Raw genomic sequence first — 17,917 nt, 5'->3', positions numbered from 1 at the left:
CCGGAAAGTATGGATGTGTTTGTGAAATTAATTGCGATTTTTTTTTTAAATCAAGTTATTTTTGTTTTGTTTTGTTCCCAGTCGAATACGCCGAGTAGTTCATTGTCAAATACCACTTTGTCCAGTGAACAAAAAAGAGCGTTTAGATCATATATACTAATCCTTACCTTAAAAGTTTTAAGCGTGTTTTCGAATGACCTTAGTTATACTGAATGATTAACAGGGACATAATTAGTAAACAATTGTAACTTTTGTGAATAAATAATTCAAAAATAAGTCGTATTTAACACAAAGTCAAAAACAGATACATCCATATATTCATGCGTGTGAAATATAAGTTTACGTATAAATATTCTACTTCTTATACAGATCTGAGATCAAATAAAAAAATTTATGTTTAGTATAGAGGGAATATAGTTTTTAATTGCCAGTTTACATCGCTCCATTCAACAAATTGTTCTACATCCATTTTCTGTTTACCTATATTGTCCAATTTTTGATACTCAACTATAGTTTTTATGTATTCCAAACATTTTCGCATTCGAAGTGAGTGTAATTTTTGGCGTTTGCAATAGCTGAGTAAAGCTTTCAATTGATCCAATGGTTCCATTTGAGCCAATACAAAGCTAAATATGTTTCGTACATCCACCTTTAAATGCATTGGAAATACTCGAGAATCCGTTCCACGTCCACGGGGAAACACAATCAAGGTGGGCGTTTTATCAATTTTAAACTCCCAACGTAACTCATCTAAAGATGTATTTATACGTACGATTTGAATACCTGACGAATCGTCAAGACGAGCTGATAATTGTATAAGTGCCTGTGATACAAGTGCTGAGAATGTACATAACGGCGAATAAAGCAGTAAAATTGTGGTTAAATTGGACTGCTCTATTTTTTTCATGAATATTTCACTGTTAACGTTTTCAATAAAAACCTTGTTTTGAGGTATTTCCGGTTTTATTTTAAAGTAACTACTTGTTTTATACGCTGTAAGGCTATTATTATAGTAACCACGTACAAAGTGTTCCAGCCTGTCGTATTCAAATAAATCTTGCGACAAAAAAACACTTTCTTTCAAGCGATCAGCTATTATCATTGTTACTAAGCTCTTTTCATTTGTTTCCTTAATTCCCAAAGTTTGAAAAAAATCCATGTACTTAACTTCATCCAAAATAACAACAGATAATGATTGATTTTGGTTCGACCTGAAATCGACCCAATTTGTTTCGACAAATTTTTTTAAATATTTTGCGGCTGCTATTTTTCTTTTGGGCGAATTAAATTTTTTGCTTCGTAAACACTTTGTAAGTTGCTTAATATTGAATTCCAATCCATTTTCATTGTCACAATTATCACTCAATTGGCACATCAATCGCTTAAGGTGGGCATTCAACCCGTAGTAATATCGTAAATTCCATAGGTTAACATATTCTTTAGCTATACATGTGTGTGGGTTTGATATTTTAATTTTGTCCATCGCATATCTTAAATAATTAAGCTCTTCAAAAACAAGCAGATCATGCTGCAAATAATTTAGAGAACATTCGTCCTTAGTGGACATTTCAGGATTTGTTAAGTTAGACATATATTCGTAGAAATAGTCGTTTGCAATTACAGCCAATACGGGCGATAAGCGTAACTGACTTGCAATATTTTTTGGTGAGTTATAACCGTACAAAGAATTTACTGACAGCACAATCTTCGATTTTAACCAAGAAACGATATTGCTAACGTTCCAATCGTTTGGTAACACCTCTATATCTTTATTAGTGATAAGTAAAATTTGTGATTGTGTTTGGTTGTTATTATTCACTTTGTCAATAATAATATCCATCGGCTTTCCAAATGTTGTAGCAAATCGAAAATTTGACTCTGGATCAGTTTCTAGCCATTTGACGCCTGCACTTACAAACTTCCGAAACTCAGGTTGGGAGAGATCAGGAAAAACTCCCAATACTACAGCATCTCTTTCCATTCTCACTTCTTTCAATTCACTCCTTGAATGTAATCTTTCCACAGGTAGAAACAGGTTGTCAATAAAGATATGAAGAGCTCTTGAACTCCAATCGCCGTTATATTGTAAACAAATTCGTTGACCATATTGTACTAATAAAGTTGGCCATTTATTGGGAGCTCCTGAGCCAAGCGCAGACGTGTGCGTTTTGCTGCAGTTGCATGCAAGGTGATAACAATCGATGGTAGCGAAATAAATGTTTTCCCGGTAATAGTGTGCAACGTGATCGTATACCTTTCGGGCTATTCGACTATCATCGCTCCACGAGACATGATAAAAGAGAAATGATAACTCATATTGTTCAGCTTGTTGACGTATTTCATTAACAGCTTCTCCTGGACATTCAATAGGCGACGCAGTTACGATTGAAATAAACAATAATCTGCCAAATATAAATAACACGTAAGAAAATATTTTCCCCCAGATCAACATCTTTTCTAATTGGATATAAACAGCTGTAATTGATTATGATATGAATATGGAGGCAAGCACAATCGAAATTAGTTAAATAGGGCTGCCAGCTTTTTTTAATCCGGAAAAGAGAAAGCCAACATAGCATATATAAAACCATGTATCTGCAAAATCTACGAAATTTTTTTTGGCGGTAAGAGGAAGATTTTTTTTTTTGCTGAAAGTAAAATGTCTTATAAAAAAAAAAATAGTTTAAATATCAATAGATTTTACTACTGTGTATTTGAAAACTAAAAAAATTTTAACACTAATAAAAGTACGCAAAAATAAATAAAGTAAACATAAGTTATTCGTGACATTACATAAATTTTACATTTTTTTTTCATCTTTAAAGTACATGATTAAAGTCCCCTTTTGCACAACCAAGAATTTTAAATACGTTGTAGGTTCAAGTTGAGGTACTAAGTGCTGTAGTTAAATTCAATATACTCATTAATGCTCCGACAAGTATTTTTTCTGAAGCATATAGTATACCGCCCACTGTTGCTGTTATGGGCTGAAAATATAAAATATTGTTAACACAATTCAGTAATTGCAATATATTTTAAAAATACATGCTGATAAGGAAACACATACACCGAGCAAATATAAAGTAATCACGATTACGCGTTGCAGAATCACGATCACAATTGATATTCCCGTCAGCATTCCTAGCAGTGTAATTAAGGTCAGAACCTCAACTAAGCGCACAGCTACGGCCATTTTGCTTTTTGTAAAACCAAAAAATTATGTTTCTTCAAAATTTCCAATTTTTCGTTTGATATACAATTTTTATAGTTTCTCTGACTTTTTTATTATTCATTATTTTTAATAATTTTCTTTCACAGCAACTTTGATCTTGCTATATTGTGGAATTTTTCGCTTCATTTTATGTCTAATGCTTTGAAGTATGATTCCATTTAATCGAATATATCAAATGCAAATTCAAGAAGTTTAGCTAAAACCATTACCTAAAATATAAAATAATACAACTGTTTAAGGAACCATTAAATTTAAATACAGTTTGCTGATACTCACCAATGTATCTGCAATAATACTGAACGACTTCATCATAATTGTAGTGATTTCTTCGGGATCATAGAACTGTAATATTCGAAATACAACCTTCCAAAGAAAACAATAATTGGATGAAAATGTTTGGATTACATACATATACACATGTAAATTAAAATTGAATATTATAAACTTACAATTGCAGAAGCTATAATAAATAATGGCCAAATAACCGCCATTACTAAGCGAACTGCCCATATTATTGTATACCATGTTATAAGGAATAATCCAATGTAGGCAATGATCGTACCGTAGTCGTTAGGCAAATTCATGTTTTTTGTTAACCATTCATAAAGCACACAATGCAGAGGTAAGTCCTAAGTAAATCATTTAAGAAGTTATTTCCTTTGTTTTTCATATCATTTATTATACTCACCGTCCAATTGCCAGTTTCTGTTGATTGGAAAGGGGAATATGACATTCTTTTTAAGAAATTTTGATAAATTAAAATTTGAATGAAAAATGTTTGTCATCAAAGATTTCTGGGCTAAATTGTTTCGTATAGATTTTCTAAAATGAAAGCATTAAAATACCCCGATGAGTATTTCGGTAGATGTGTATGCACCGTCGTCAGTACGAGTAGAAAATTATTTAATATTGTAATATACTGTATTATCATATGCATAAGTTGTACTATGCATACACAAACACTTTAACTATATTAATTTACTATGTTGTTTGCAGCATCTGAAAAGTTATATTGTGAATAAATTTTCGATATTTCTAGTTGCGCGAACCTTCGAAATACGTGTACCACAACTATTGGGTGCTTGCACCACAACATTTGTTTACAATGAATATATAATTATATTATTTTCGCATTCATGCTGATTTGTATTTCTTTCGCATATCCGAAATATTATCTAATCCTGTTTATAGTCATGGCCGTTTTTAAGATAATCAGAACGTTTTTTTTTTTAACGGTAAAATAAAATATTGAGGCTATAGCAAAATAATTAAATGTTTTGTTTTTGTTTACGTCTTTGATAATATAATTAATATACTTAACAAAATATAAGAAAACACTTTTTGATATTTGTTTATATTAAAACATAAACATTTGAAAAGCAAAACATATGTTACGTAGAGCTACCAAGTGCTTAAAAATTATTATTATTTTTGAAAGTTGTCATGACCCTCGATTAACAAATGGCAGCGAACTAGCCAATAAAAAATCTGCACTTATATTTATATGATTAAGAATCAATTTAGTATATATGCCTCCAAAATTAATTTAGTTTTAATTCTGCCATTGGTAAAGTTCTAAAATTTTAACAAACAAATTTTTCAAGAAAATGCGATTTTTTAATTTTTTGTTTGAATGGCAAATGCCTTTATTTTCACACTCATTAAATTGAAATTACATACAGTTTAGTTATTTTATCAGCAAAGTTATTTATCATTTCGGTGTGGTAGTTTCTCTACTATACGTAGGTTTTTAGTTTACATTTCGCATATATAAACACACATACATATACTTATGTATATTGAATGCATATTATGTATTTGTTGAATTCTGTTCTGATTGATTTCTAGGTATATATATGATGGATATTTTGTAATTATATCTCCTATATTTTTCATTTACATTATAATTTGTATGAATATACATACATAAATATCTATGTATATGTATATATCATAAATTTAGCTTAAATTTTAACTTAAAAATTTCGAATACCATTGTAACGTGATTTCTTTTATATTGTTATTATTTTTGCTTTGCTCGTTATTCATTATTTTGTATCGGTTTTGCCAACGATTATAACTAAAGTCATTATTTGTAAATTATTTAAAATATGTTGACTTATTGGATATAATAAACTGTTTAGTTAATCTGAAATTAAAAAAAGCAAAAAATATAACATATCATAAAAATTAAAGTCTACGCAAATATATCCAAGGATGTGTACAATCAGAACTGAAGAGTTGAAAAATGGACTGCGTTGCGTCGACTTTAAACATAGTGAAATTCAATACTAATAGGGCGTAAACACACATATATGCACATATCAAATGTATAAAATATATATGTATGCAAAAATAAATCACGTGAAAAAAACTTATTGAGGGGTCTTTAAAGCTCCTAGACGTATTGACCCATATAAAGTATTATTAAATCACACAGAACAGACAATCCAAAACGTTTTCATATCGAATTGCTTAAATTTCTTGATAAATAACTTATTGTACTCATTTGCTTGCCGCATTTTCTGATTATTAAATGCATTACAAACTTAATAAATGGGATTTTGCTGTTTTTTATTGAGCCATCATCACTTGTTGAATTATATTTATTTATTGATTGATAAACGTTCGACACTTGCCAGTAATTCATCCGCTGTCTGAGAAACAACCTGATCCTGGTCGTCACTGGTACTCAAGTTCTGTAGACGTTGTTCAAGCGCAGATAGATCTTCTAGCTCACGTTGTTGTTTTACCATATAGCGTAAAATAAGCGTTGTCAGCATGCACATATCTTCTAAAATTTTCGCTGACTCGGGAGTGGGACGGTCGTAGCGTGTGCGCAATAGACGTAATTTGGCTTCGGCCAATTCAAGAGGAGTTTTACCACTGCGATCATACATGTGCACACTTGCTCCACCTTGTAGAAGTACGCGTACCACAACATTAAAGTTATTAGAGCTGGCTGAAATTACGGCAAGATGAAGTGGAGTATTGCCAAGCGAATCCACAACATTAGGATTGGCGCCGAACTTCAGCAACTGTTGGACGATTTGTATGTAACCTCGACAAGCGGCCAAATGCAGTGGACTCCGTTTGTATTCATCAGCCGCATTAGGATCCGCTCCAGATTCTAAGACGCGTGTTAACAATTCGATATTGCAGGTGGTAGCGGCGGTGCGCAATTTGCGACCATTTGACTCAGCCAAAATATTGTTATAGTTTGAACGTAAGCGTTGCTTGCTACGCGTGCGGAGGCGCATCTTAAATTGAGACAGATGACTTCCTGACGGCAGGTTACTCGGATGGAGTAAATAATCAGAATTGAGGGGTAATGGCGGCAAATGTGGTAGCGCAAAATGTTCGCCGCGATTCAGTTGGAATGCATTCGGACTGAAATTTGGCCACTCATGCGTGTTGGGTGAGGACGTTGGAGTGGGCGGCATTATGGCCGGTGGTGGCGTAATATCTATGATTTTTGTTATGCCACTTCCAATACCTACTGATAATCCGACTCCAATATTAACACTAACATTACTGACTCCATCGTTGCTATCATTGCTCGTCTCTACGCCGGAATCATTCGCGGCCATTGCTTATGTGTGTGTGTAATTTGAGCTTTGCGCTCTGTTAATATAAATATTGTTTTAACGGGCGTTAAACTATATATTTAGTAACAGTTAAATATTAATATTATTTAGCTCTTAATATTTTGTTGTAAATTTTTTCAATATTTCACACGCTTTCTTAAATAAACAATATTTTTTCACACATTGGAAAATTTTTTGTTTTGTGTATTTTGTGTTTTTTTCTCTTCTTCGCCTATTTTTAATAACACTCGACTACTGCTGTCACATTTTGTAGTTGCCAGCTTGTATTCTTTTGAAGTTTCCCACAAATGTGTTCGTGATCGTAAATTAATTTCAAAAATTACGATAAAAATTGCTCAGAACAAGAAATATATGTACAAAAAATTATAAGTATAAAAACAGCACGATATATGTATTTTCTATTACTTTAAGTACCGTTATTGCTATTTTTAATGTCCATTTCCCAACCCAAGATAAGCAAATTAATGTTTTATTGTTTTTCTAATGCTCGACATTTATTTTATTCACAATACATATGTATATAAAAAAAAAATTTAGTTACATGCATACACTACACTAATAGTAAAAACCCTAAACGACAGCATACAAATTAATCATGTAGTCTGCTAATAGTAATAAAACATAATACTGTTGAAACTTTTTTCTTATAACAATGTACATTTGTACCTCTAACACTAATAAGAAGAAAATTGTATATAATAAACCTTCTTTTGCATGCTAGTTTTACATTTTTTATGGCAAGTTATTTAAAAAATATGTGTTCACTTTCTAATTACTTTCACATTTTTAATTTAAGACTTATTGTATATAATGGAGTATGATCGATTAAAATTCATAGTACATATTTAAGTACAATTGTGGTATATACAAACTTATATCAATTTGCATTGCCAATATTTTGCCAATTTCAGTCTATTGTAAACGATACTGCAGTTGCATTCTACTCACGGCTTAACTATTTAATCGAATGCCACTTTCCTAGTAAATGAAGTAAGTGATGAAATCTCACTGGGGTTAGAATCAGAAGGTAAATGGCTGAATTCAATTTCTTCATTTGCGGCTGCAGCAACAATATTTTCATTTGATTGTGTTGTTTCATCAGAGCTATTGGATGGCCATTGTTTGTGGCTTGGGGCATACAGAATAAGTAGTGCGAATATGTAGATGTTCCACATACCATAGACACCAGTCAGGAATGCAGATGTTAATTGTATTTCCATATCTTCGTCCCACTTCCATTGACCTTCAGCAACTTGTCCCATAATGAATCCGGCAACAGTCAGTCCAGCACATAGTAGTGTAGCAAGCATCAGAAATTTGAACCGATATATAAGACCTACAAATTCGTTCAAAAATATTAATCTACGTGTAGTTAATATTAACTTTACCTAGGCTATTATCGGATCTAACAATTATCTTTTCCTTTAACAATTTCTTAATATGCACATATATGCGTAACTAATATACTATAATTTCATGTAAAAATACTAACCTTCATAGTGTAGTCGGCGCGCATTAGACATAGATGGCAATGATGTGCGCTTTGCTCCGATATTTTTAAAAACTTTCCAAACCATATAGCATAGGAAAAGGAAGTAAATGCCTGCCGATATTGCAGCCAAAATAATAAAACTCATTGCCACTCTAGCACCCATAGGCGTAGTCCATATAGAATAGAATGGGTTTCGCATCTGTACGCCACGCTCGCATATATCAAATATAAAAAGTGACAAACATCCAACTACAACAGCTGACAAATGTTTCCAATAGCGGGAACGTATTGTTGATTTATAAGGCGACTCCTGAATTAGCATGTGTTCTCCAGCGAAAACAAGCCAGAACGAAAGCAGCATTGCATAAAATACGCCTTGTCGAATATCACTCAGTAGCAGCATATAGGGCATCTCAATGAATAAAGATAGATATTCCAGTGGAAAATTAAGAAATGTTAAAGCCGCACCGAGATATATCAGCATATATTCCAATAAAGCTGGTGAACGTTGTAGGATATGTACTCGCCGCCAAAACCAAATCATTATTGCCACCAGGAAGGGGAAAAGGATAGTTTTAAGAGACAACCACACTTTTGTGAAACCACCATTTTGATGAATTACAGTAAGTGTTAGATCGTGCATATGACCCAAATTGAGATTCATTTTCATATCGGTGTCAATGGGAAAACGTAAATTAAGCAAATAGAAGTCGTGGTGGAGATCGCCCAATTCAAACAGAGGTACCATATCACAAGAAAATAGCGACTCCTCTTGACTCGCCGTCTTCAAACTGCAATCAAGATAACGATTTTCAAGCGAATGTGCATAAAGTTTCCAATCAGTTTTACGATCACCCTTGTTTCTACAATTATATACGAGATTTATAATAAAATGTGATAAAATGAATCATGATTTTTACGTACCTATAAGCTAAACGCGTATCAATAGTTAATTGAAGGTCTTTAGGCGGCTCTACCAGTGACATGTCAGAATCGTAGGCAATATCTACCTGTAAAACTCCAATTAAATTTTGTTGCCATCGGGAGTAGTCAAATTCTTCTCCACGCGGTAAAGGCATTTGGAAGATATATACTATCTCATTTGCCATCTTTGTGTCATGTTGTTCAATATCTTCTTGTGAAACGGAAGCACATTTTCCCTCGCCTCGTAAATGCAGCCAAAATGTAGTGTCATTCTGACGCTGTGGTGTATCTTTACAGACCATACCAAGAATTACCTGGTGGCCGGCTGGCAGTGGCGCCAGTAGACCACCCAAGAGAAAACAGGCGACTTGGCTTAATAGCAATATAGCAACTAATATGGCTAATTTACGTCCGCTAAGATTCTCCAGAATTGTACCTGACATTTTTGGTATATATTAGCACCAGACTTTATTTAAAAAATGCGGCTAAATAAAGAATCGATATAAATATAAAAATTGTTGTATACCAGGGAAAAAAACTAAAATAAAGCGTCGCCGATAACAATAGCGACTGCGTAAGAAGAAGATTGGCCAGGCTGCCAAGTTTGTTAAAAATAAATAATGTACAGATCTATATTAGGGCATATGATTAGTAATCTTATACTATACGAGGAAATTTACCATCAAATAAAGTACACATTTATTTACAATTAAGAATGCAGTAAGTAATTAAACTAATGCAGTTAGTAAGAGTGCATTTAAGTAAGTATATGTAAATTTGTGTGGCAACTCCATAAACAATGATCAAATTTGTAATGCTGCGCTAGCACCTAATAATCCTTTCAAATAAATTTACATAAAATATGTTTAAATTATGAAAACCTAATATAAGTGTATTAATGATATTAAGATTTAAAGGATTTCAATGTAAACAGAATATAATCAAACGACATATAAATTGTATTTCTTGTACGTTCTTTGGTCATAGTTGCTTTTGTTTCATTTGGGCGTCATCTGTATGCTGGTAGTTGCATTAAAAAATGTAGAACTATGTATATTCCAAACAGTGTCCACATTAGTGACATGCTACAATGAGATTTTGACAGTTGACATGCACATCGCATCGACGTGTCAAAAAAGTAAAAGTTATAATAAACTCATCTAGCCTGTATTGTGTTTTAAAATAAATAAATATTTATAAACAACTGTAAAACTTTAAAAATTTGCTAGGGCGAACGGGCTAGAACGGCAGAGAAATGGTTTTGGCAGATTTAGGTCGGAAAATTACCTCGGCGATTCAGTCGTTGAGTAAAGCCACAGTAATTAATGAGGAAGCTCTGAATTCAATGCTGAAAGAAATATGTGCAGCTTTGCTTGAGGCTGATGTGAATATTCGTTTGGTTAAGCAATTGCGCGAGAATGTAAGGGCTGTTATTGATTTCGACGAAATGGCTGGTGGCTTAAACAAGCGACGTATGATACAGTCTGCTGTCTTCAAGGAATTGATAAAATTGGTAGATCCTGGTGTAAAGCCATATCAGCCAGTAAAGGGTCGGCCCAATGTTATTATGTTCGTCGGTCTACAGGGTTCGGGTAAAACTACAACATGTACCAAGCTAGCCTATCACTACCAAAAGCGAAATTGGAAATCTTGCCTTGTATGTGCTGATACCTTCCGTGCAGGTGCATATGATCAGATCAAACAAAATGCAACAAAAGCTCGTATACCGTTTTATGGTAGTTATACTGAAATAGATCCTGTTATGATTGCACAAGAGGGTGTGGATATGTTTAAACGCGAAGGATTCGAAATCATTATAGTGGATACATCCGGGCGTCACAAACAAGAGGAATCTTTATTCGAAGAAATGTTGGCAGTCTCTAGAGTTGTTTCTCCCGACAATATAATATTCGTAATGGATGCTACCATTGGTCAGGCTTGTGAGGCCCAAGCTAAAGCGTTCAAGGAAAAAGTGAATATTGGTTCAGTTATCATTACTAAACTCGACGGTCACGCAAAAGGTGGTGGCGCACTATCTGCAGTTGCATCAACTAATTCTCCGATTATTTTCATCGGTACCGGAGAACATATTGACGACTTGGAGCCTTTTAAGACGAAACCCTTTATAAGCAAACTTCTTGGTATGGGTGATATCGAAGGTCTGATTGATAAGGTAAAATTCGGACAATGAACTATGCGTTAGATAAAATAATTCAATACAATTTGATCGAAATAGAAAACTTTTTAGGCATAAGTTTAAATTTATTTGAATTATTCGCCGTTAAATATATATAAATTTATGTTTTTAAGGTGAATGAACTGAATCTGGACGGCAACGATGAACTACTCGAAAAAATAAAGCATGGCCAATTTACCATACGCGATATGTACGAACAATTTCAAAATATTATGAAAATGGGTCCATTCTCTCAAATAATGGGCATGATTCCGGGCTTCTCTCAGGATTTTATGACAAAAGGAGGTGAACAGGAGTCAATGGCAAGAATAAAGCGTATGATGACCATGATGGATAGTATGTCCGATGGTGAACTGGATAATCGTGATGGCGTAAAGTTGTTTACAAAACAACCCACACGTTACGTGCGTGTAGCTCAAGGTGCTGGTGTGCTCGAAAAAGAAGTACGCGATCTAATTTCACACTATACGAAATTCGCCGCTGTGGTGAAAAAAATGGGTGGCGTTAAAGGCCTTTTCAAACAAGGAGACATGACAAAGAATGTCAATCCCAGTCAAATGGCAAAATTAAATCAACAAATGGCAAAAATGATTGACCCGCGTATGCTGCAACAAATGGGCGGAGTTGGTGGGTTGCAGAATATGATGAGACAGTTACAGCAGGGTGCTGCTGGTGGTCTTGGTGGTTTAGGAAATCTAATGGGTGGCTTTGGTGGCAAATGAAAACCGCAATAATAAGATAATGTTTAGACTCTAGCAAAACTATTTGTTAAGAAATCGTATGGTCAAGCAAAGAAAGAGCCGCGGATGTGGTGCCCATTTACATTAAGCACATCTGTTTTTCTTGTTGCGCCAATAAAGAGTTTTTCCATTGTTTTCTTATTTAACACTTTTTGATTGTATATTATGTAAATTTTATGTTATTTGAATTGGATCAAATGAAAAATACCACGTACATAGATATACATTTATAAAAACAATGCGGCGTAAAATTAAGTATATTTACGGCGTGATTTTGTATTAAACCCCATTAAGAAATAAAAAAAAAACGAAATTATTGACTTTTAACAGCAAAAGGTGAAATTGAATCAAGTTTAATAGAATAAGATTCTGTTGTGTGTAAATTAGTCCTTATAGACGAAGAAGTAATTCTTTATCAAATACCAATAGGCTAAGTCATAATAGATACTTTTTGAATCGAAAAGGTTGCATGAATAATAAAAACAAATTTCAAGTAAATGATTTGTTTCTTTAACAAGTGAAAGAGTATTTTTCAATATTTTCATTAATAAACTATTTTCATTTATTAATTTCCAATTTACTCTAAATCATATAATTTGTATAAAATCTTTAAAATAAAAGTTATTTTGGTGGGTAAAAACTTAATCGGTTGAATTTGTATCATAAACAATCTGACATTTGCATAAAAATATTTGAGGTATTGACCAATATACTTAAGCATGTATACGGAATAAAGAAGATAAAGAGGGAAGTAGAATGTAATTATTCTTAGGTCTGAAAATATTCTCAAAATAGTTATGAAGAATGCTTCAGGGCTGACCTTTTTTGCGACATAAAAATGCAAATCCATTTAAGTTACCTTTTGGACGACCGTGGGAAAATAGATCCTCATTTCGATGACCAAAAATAATAAGTATCGATTTTGAAACTATTTCCGTTACGTTAAGCTTTTATATATTTATTAAGAACTGAGTTAGAAAATATACAAAGTGACACGCGTAGTACCAAGTGCACGTATCAGATACAAAATTGTTCGTGTAGTTTGTGAGATATTGAGTTATTGCTGCTGATAATGGAGTAACATAAAATCTACTATGCCATCCCAAGCTCATCCCGTTAACAGCTGAAATATATGGGATATAGTTTGGTAGTAGTCCATTCCGATTTATTATTTTTTTTTATCCCCTGAACGGCAACCAGAAGTAGACGTCGGAGACTCTATAAAGTGTATAAATAATTGAACAGCCTGACGAGCTGAGTCGATTTAGCTATGTCCACCTGTCCGTTTGTCTACATATATGAAAAGTATTCCCTAAGTTTTGATACCGATCTGAAATTTTGTACACGTTCTTTTCTCTGTAGGAAGCTGATCATTTGTCGGAACAGACGATATCGGATCACTTTAGCATATAACTGCCACATAAACTGAACGTTAAAAATTAAGTTTTTGTATGGAAATTTTTTTTTATTGGACAAGTTATTTTCACGAAAGTTGATTCATCGGAGAAAATGGCTGCCAACAGAGAATTTCGATCATGTAATTTTGTTATTCTTATTGCGTTTTGATTTATTGTTTCAATCAAAGGTGTAAAATCCGCCGTAAAAACTTCGCTCTAACTGAGCCATCTTCAGACTATAATTCATTCGCGTTTGGATTCGACGGTGCGTTTTCAACAAGGAGTAAAACCTTTTGAGACAATCGACTACCTTTTTCCTTCGATTTTTTTAAATAGAGTTTCTTTTAAATAGAGTTTCTGAAACCGGTTCTTGAACAGAGATCATGTCATCCAGAGCGACTTTGTACTTTTGTACTCCATAGGGTAGTTTCTTCTCCTAATTACAATCAATTTTATCTTGTTTTTTCCAGTAGAATTGGCACAGGGAAAAAATTTGATTTCAGATTTCCTTCTCAGTGCCTCTTTTCAATTCCACAGAAAAGTATGATTTTCTCTTAAGAAGCTTCCAATAGAACCCGGAACCATAGGCGTTGCAAATTTGTTCTGGACAAGTGAGGCGTATCATAACTTCGGTACAACTGAATTTAACGTTTTCTTGTTTTTTTGTTTTTTTGTTTTTACTATTTATTTTTACTACATTAGCATTACAGTGTTAAGAGAAATAAATTCGTTCTCAAAAATTGCTAAATTTTCAAATTCAGCATGGATCGTTATAAAGGGTAATCCATTTCGAGGTTAGGTGATATCAGCCCACAATGTGAAATTATTTGCTCACCGAAGTGTTCTACATATCAATAAATCCAATGAATGATACGATGTGTGGAAAGTTGCTTGTCTTGTTGAAACCAAATATAGCCGAGCTTACGGCAACGGCATTATTTTTGAAGAAATATGAACCCACAAACTACACCAAACCTTTTTTCTTATGGCTGAAATCGCAGCTTTTGAATCTCTTCAGGTTGTGCTACGTCTCAAATGCGGCAATTTTGTTTGTTTACATAACCATTGAGGCAGAAATGGATTTCATCGCTGAACCAAATTTGGCTCGAACGTCGGATATCCATAGAACTTTTCAAGAGTCCATAGAGCGATGTCGTTTGGAAGGTCGAGTGGTTTAAGTTTTAGTACAAGCTGTATTTTGTACGCTTTCAATTTTAGATTTCGACCTTAAATGCCTCAAGTCGTTCCATATGTCAGTCCGAGTTGCTGCAATCGGTGCCGAATCGACTCTTCACGGTCTTTGTGTACACTCTTAGCTACGGCTGCTATATTTTCTTCACTGCATGCTGGACGTGGTCTATTTGGTCGAATATTATGCAATAATGAATGCTGGGCCTCAAGTAAGGTTATCTATCTAAATGTATGTTTTATTTAAATTTTCAATTTTCTACTTTAATTTGTTTTTGTACATATTATTCTAATTATCAAACGTTAAATGCGAGCTTTTTTTTAATTTTATATCTCTAAAAGCTTTTCATATCATAATTTTATCGGAATGTTCTAAAAACTTTACATTATATTACATTATATTGTATTTCATAAAATGCTGAGTACTTGCAATATTGTTTAATATTGCTCCAAAACGGAGCCAAATTCAAATGAGTATCATACTAACTACCCTATAGTATCTCTATACCAAGTACATATTCGTATACATGTTGTATGTACATACATACATATATGCAAAGTTTGTTACAAATGCTCGTTATTGAAGTAACAGTATAAAATTATTTAGATATACATAATCTGTACAAATGTATGTATGTATACACTCCCACTTTTACGACGGCAATAACAGTAAAACGTGTCATTAGCTGTCAAATTTTGGCACTCGTAAAACCGTCAAACAAGCCAAACGAACAGGAGTGCAGAAAATTCAGTAAAAGTATTTTGGAAATGCTTTCATTGTGGTAGCGGATGCGAAAGTCAACAAACTTCAAATAGACATCATTGTAAGCTTTTACTTACATAAGTATTTGTATGTGTATTTATATATGTATTTGTTCTCTTTTATACACTCACATGTATACACGAGGCTTTCGTAGCTAACGGAATTAGCAGTACGTCTGTGTATAAATGGTGAACAGGACATAACACACATTGGTGTGTGTATGTGTGTAATATACAGAAGTGTTATCTTTGAGTGCAAGTATCCATTACAATACAAATTTAAGAAGCACACCTTGTGTGTGAGCCTATAAGGACTAAAAATAGGTTTGTATAAAGTCTTTTAAAAATCTAAGTAAATGTTTCACATATTTTAAGAAATTCCAGTAAAATTTTTGAAATATTGTTATTAAACGTTTTCCAAGTTACACGCTATCTCTGAAGGTGTTAGAAAAAAGATCCTTCACTGCTAAAGTACTTCCCTCGACTGCGGTATTCGCCGTTGCTAATGCGCAAAGGACCATAAATCTTCCGCAGAACCTCTCGAAAACTTGTAATGCCGACTCATCAGATGTTGTCATCGTCCATGCCTTGCACCTTATATGATGTGACTTGTAGAGTTTGGAGTAAACTTTGCTTCTCTATTGCCTACTCAGTCCAAAGTAGCACCTGTTGGCAAGAGTTATTCTGCGTTGGATTTCGAAGCTGACGTTGTTGTTGGTGTTAATGCTGGCTCCAAGATAGACGAAATTATCTACGACTTCGAAGTTATGACTGTCAACAGAGGCGTAGTAGTCAAGTCGCGAGTGCGACGACTGTTTGTTTGGTAACAGGAGATATTTCGTCTTGTCCTGTTCACTATCAGGCCCATTTGGAGAAAGCAGAACTAACGGCGCTATACATTAGGTCTAGTCAATATTGCATTATTTTTCCAACAGATGGCTTTAATAATATTCATAAACCCTTCTCGTCAACCACCGCTCGTTATCAGCAATAATACGCTTGATGAATGTAGGATCCTCAAGCATTACTTCTGCGACTTCTACTCAACGTTGTTCTTCCAAAAGATTCAGTTCTGTTGGCATGAGTATAGCATTGAGACGTTTCATCCCCTAAACATTAACTAAAATTGTAGAATAAGAGATATTTATACCCTCTGATATGTCTGATGTCTTTTCGATGTTATCGGCATTAACAAAGGTAGATGAACGTCTCGCATGAGCAAGATTCCGATGACTTCACAACCTTCACTGAATGCTTTGTGCAACACAAATATTGTTGTTCTTGATACGAGTAATGTAGACTCCCAAAAGAACTTTACAACAAGGACAAGTAATATTGGATACAAAAAGAAGCTAAATTTAAGGGTGTCACCCGAGTTATCGCAAAAACACCTCATGGACCGCAATAAAAGATTTAGTAAATATTTCAAATACGTATTCGTATATTTATGGTGATACGATTTTTTTTCGATCAAAAAGCGATCGAATACTGGATATGTCGACCCGTTTTAGTAAGATTGCATGTCGGCTTTTGCTAAGTCATGATCAGATGTTTCGCAAATAGCTACGATGGAGGATAAAGGGCAGAAGTTCAGCTCGTAGTGGTAGTCCACCCATTGAAGGTGCTCGAGAAGACATAAAAGCCTTGAGTGACCATTGAGTGAAATATTGAACATGAAAAAATTGTTAGCTCGACGGATGCAATGTATGCTCATCCTAGATAAATTATTATGCCGTTTCCACGGCGAATTGAAGAAAAATAGTCCCCATTTGGCGAAAAGAAATTGCTTTTCTACCATGACAACGAACTGGTCCACATCTCCGCAGCATCAACGCCTAAGTTGGTCCAATTTGACTAAGCTGGAAAATCCACTGTATTCTCCAGGTATTTACTTTAAATTGTGTGAAACCACTCGCCGGTGAATAATTGTGGTCGATTTTTTCCAATTCCGATTTTTTGTTAAAGCAGAATAGTCAATGTCGTATTAGGTATTGGAGCGCCAGTAGATATTCCGTCTGCTTAACTACTAATTATTATTTTATTATTCACCCTGCTACCGTCTGTGGATAAAAACATAATCAGCCATTTTCTACCTCGTGATGAATGCGTAGTCGGCGTAATCACGGTATTTTGTTGACTATACAATATCAATCATTAGATTTATACCTCTAATTTTCTGATAAAAGGCGAAAGATTTATTCGACAACTGAAGTGAAGCCAAAGTATTAATTAACATAATCAGCCGGAGGTCTGTTGCTTCAATGGGAATTGCAGAAAATGATGATGATGGTTACTTACTTGATAATCTCTCAAAAACGAGTTTATTTACCTTGTATTTATTACTCACATGATGAAAAATTCCAACCATTTAAGAATA

At 33.9% G+C, this 17,917-nt stretch overlaps 6 protein-coding genes across 10 annotated transcripts; 1 reads left to right on the top strand and 5 right to left on the bottom strand.

Annotated features, from left to right (window-relative positions):
* Positions 1–31: 31 nt before the first annotated feature.
* LOC105223958 (uncharacterized) lies at positions 32–2,528 on the bottom strand. Its single transcript, XM_011201879.4, has one exon. It carries the CDS (start codon positions 2,450–2,452, stop codon positions 398–400), a length of 2,055 nt encoding a protein of 684 aa, XP_011200181.2. The 5' UTR covers positions 2,453–2,528; the 3' UTR covers positions 32–397.
* A 154-nt stretch (positions 2,529–2,682) lies between these two features.
* LOC125778840 (uncharacterized) lies at positions 2,683–3,203 on the bottom strand. The gene is made up of 2 exons (XM_049458260.1): positions 3,068–3,203; positions 2,683–2,987 (listed from the first exon to the last, which is right to left on the bottom strand). Exons 1-2 carry the CDS (start codon positions 3,191–3,193, stop codon positions 2,880–2,882), a joined length of 234 nt encoding a protein of 77 aa, XP_049314217.1. The 5' UTR covers positions 3,194–3,203; the 3' UTR covers positions 2,683–2,879.
* A 43-nt stretch (positions 3,204–3,246) lies between these two features.
* On the bottom strand, positions 3,247–4,572 carry LOC105223959 (uncharacterized). 5 transcript variants are annotated; one of them, XM_029549301.2, is made up of 6 exons: positions 4,282–4,517; positions 4,188–4,231; positions 3,921–4,054; positions 3,682–3,861; positions 3,509–3,595; positions 3,247–3,441 (listed from the first exon to the last, which is right to left on the bottom strand). In XM_029549301.2, the coding sequence occupies exons 3-6, from the start codon at positions 3,963–3,965 to the stop codon at positions 3,391–3,393; spliced, it is 363 nt and encodes a 120-aa protein (XP_029405161.1). In that variant the 5' UTR covers positions 3,966–4,054; positions 4,188–4,231; positions 4,282–4,517; the 3' UTR covers positions 3,247–3,390. The 5 variants fall into 5 exon arrangements, with proteins under 5 accessions (XP_029405161.1, XP_049314216.1, XP_049314215.1 ...); XM_049458259.1 differs by lacking the exons at positions 4,188–4,231; positions 4,282–4,517 and adding an exon at positions 4,554–4,572; XM_049458258.1 differs by lacking the exons at positions 4,188–4,231; positions 4,282–4,517 and adding an exon at positions 4,524–4,542.
* Positions 4,573–4,710: 138 nt separating this feature from the next.
* LOC105223961 (ankyrin repeat domain-containing protein 54) lies at positions 4,711–7,072 on the bottom strand. Its single transcript, XM_011201885.4, has one exon. The coding sequence runs from the start codon at positions 6,820–6,822 to the stop codon at positions 5,839–5,841; it is 984 nt and encodes a 327-aa protein (XP_011200187.1). The 5' UTR covers positions 6,823–7,072; the 3' UTR covers positions 4,711–5,838.
* Positions 7,073–7,306: 234 nt separating this feature from the next.
* LOC105223962 (protein wntless) lies at positions 7,307–9,836 on the bottom strand. Its single transcript, XM_011201886.4, has 3 exons — positions 9,257–9,836; positions 8,333–9,195; positions 7,307–8,176 (listed from the first exon to the last, which is right to left on the bottom strand). The coding sequence occupies exons 1-3, from the start codon at positions 9,697–9,699 to the stop codon at positions 7,800–7,802; spliced, it is 1,683 nt and encodes a 560-aa protein (XP_011200188.1). The 5' UTR covers positions 9,700–9,836; the 3' UTR covers positions 7,307–7,799.
* A 522-nt stretch (positions 9,837–10,358) lies between these two features.
* Positions 10,359–12,691, top strand: LOC105223963 (signal recognition particle 54 kDa protein). The gene is made up of 2 exons (XM_011201888.4): positions 10,359–11,429; positions 11,567–12,691. The coding sequence occupies exons 1-2, from the start codon at positions 10,512–10,514 to the stop codon at positions 12,173–12,175; spliced, it is 1,527 nt and encodes a 508-aa protein (XP_011200190.1). The 5' UTR covers positions 10,359–10,511; the 3' UTR covers positions 12,176–12,691.
* Positions 12,692–17,917: the final 5,226 nt, after the last annotated feature.

This window comes from Bactrocera dorsalis, chromosome 5, assembly GCF_023373825.1.
Source record: "Bactrocera dorsalis isolate Fly_Bdor chromosome 5, ASM2337382v1, whole genome shotgun sequence".
In the NCBI taxonomy this organism is placed as follows: Eukaryota; Metazoa; Arthropoda; class Insecta; order Diptera; family Tephritidae; genus Bactrocera; species Bactrocera dorsalis.
This window is presented reverse-complemented; position numbering and strand designations above follow the sequence as displayed.

Excerpts from the sequence above, each read along its gene's own strand:
- LOC105223958 (XM_011201879.4), bottom strand. The coding sequence starts at position 2,452 with ATGTTGATCTGGGGGAAAATATTTTCTTACGTGTTATTTATATTTGGC.
- LOC125778840 (XM_049458260.1), bottom strand. The coding sequence starts at position 3,193 with ATGGCCGTAGCTGTGCGCTTAGTTGAGGTTCTGACCTTAATTACACTG. Across the intron at positions 2,988-3,067 it reads TTACTTTATATTTGCTCGGT|CCCATAACAGCAACAGTGGG; the intron begins GTATGTGTTTCC and ends TTATATTTTCAG.
- LOC105223959 (XM_049458259.1), bottom strand. The coding sequence starts at position 3,965 with ATGTCATATTCCCCTTTCCAATCAACAGAAACTGGCAATTGGACG. Across the intron at positions 3,862-3,920 it reads CAGAAACTGGCAATTGGACG|GACTTACCTCTGCATTGTGT; the intron begins GTGAGTATAATA and ends TGATTTACTTAG. Across the intron at positions 3,442-3,508 it reads GTATTATTGCAGATACATTG|GTAATGGTTTTAGCTAAACT; the intron begins GTGAGTATCAGC and ends TTTATATTTTAG.
- LOC105223961 (XM_011201885.4), bottom strand. The coding sequence starts at position 6,822 with ATGGCCGCGAATGATTCCGGCGTAGAGACGAGCAATGATAGCAACGAT.
- LOC105223962 (XM_011201886.4), bottom strand. The coding sequence starts at position 9,699 with ATGTCAGGTACAATTCTGGAGAATCTTAGCGGACGTAAATTAGCCATA. Across the intron at positions 9,196-9,256 it reads GATACGCGTTTAGCTTATAG|AAACAAGGGTGATCGTAAAA; the intron begins GTACGTAAAAAT and ends ATATAATTGTAG. Across the intron at positions 8,177-8,332 it reads GCGCCGACTACACTATGAAG|GTCTTATATATCGGTTCAAA; the intron begins GTTAGTATTTTT and ends ACGAATTTGTAG.
- LOC105223963 (XM_011201888.4), top strand. The coding sequence starts at position 10,512 with ATGGTTTTGGCAGATTTAGGTCGGAAAATTACCTCGGCGATTCAGTCG. Across the intron at positions 11,430-11,566 it reads TCGAAGGTCTGATTGATAAG|GTGAATGAACTGAATCTGGA; the intron begins GTAAAATTCGGA and ends TATGTTTTTAAG.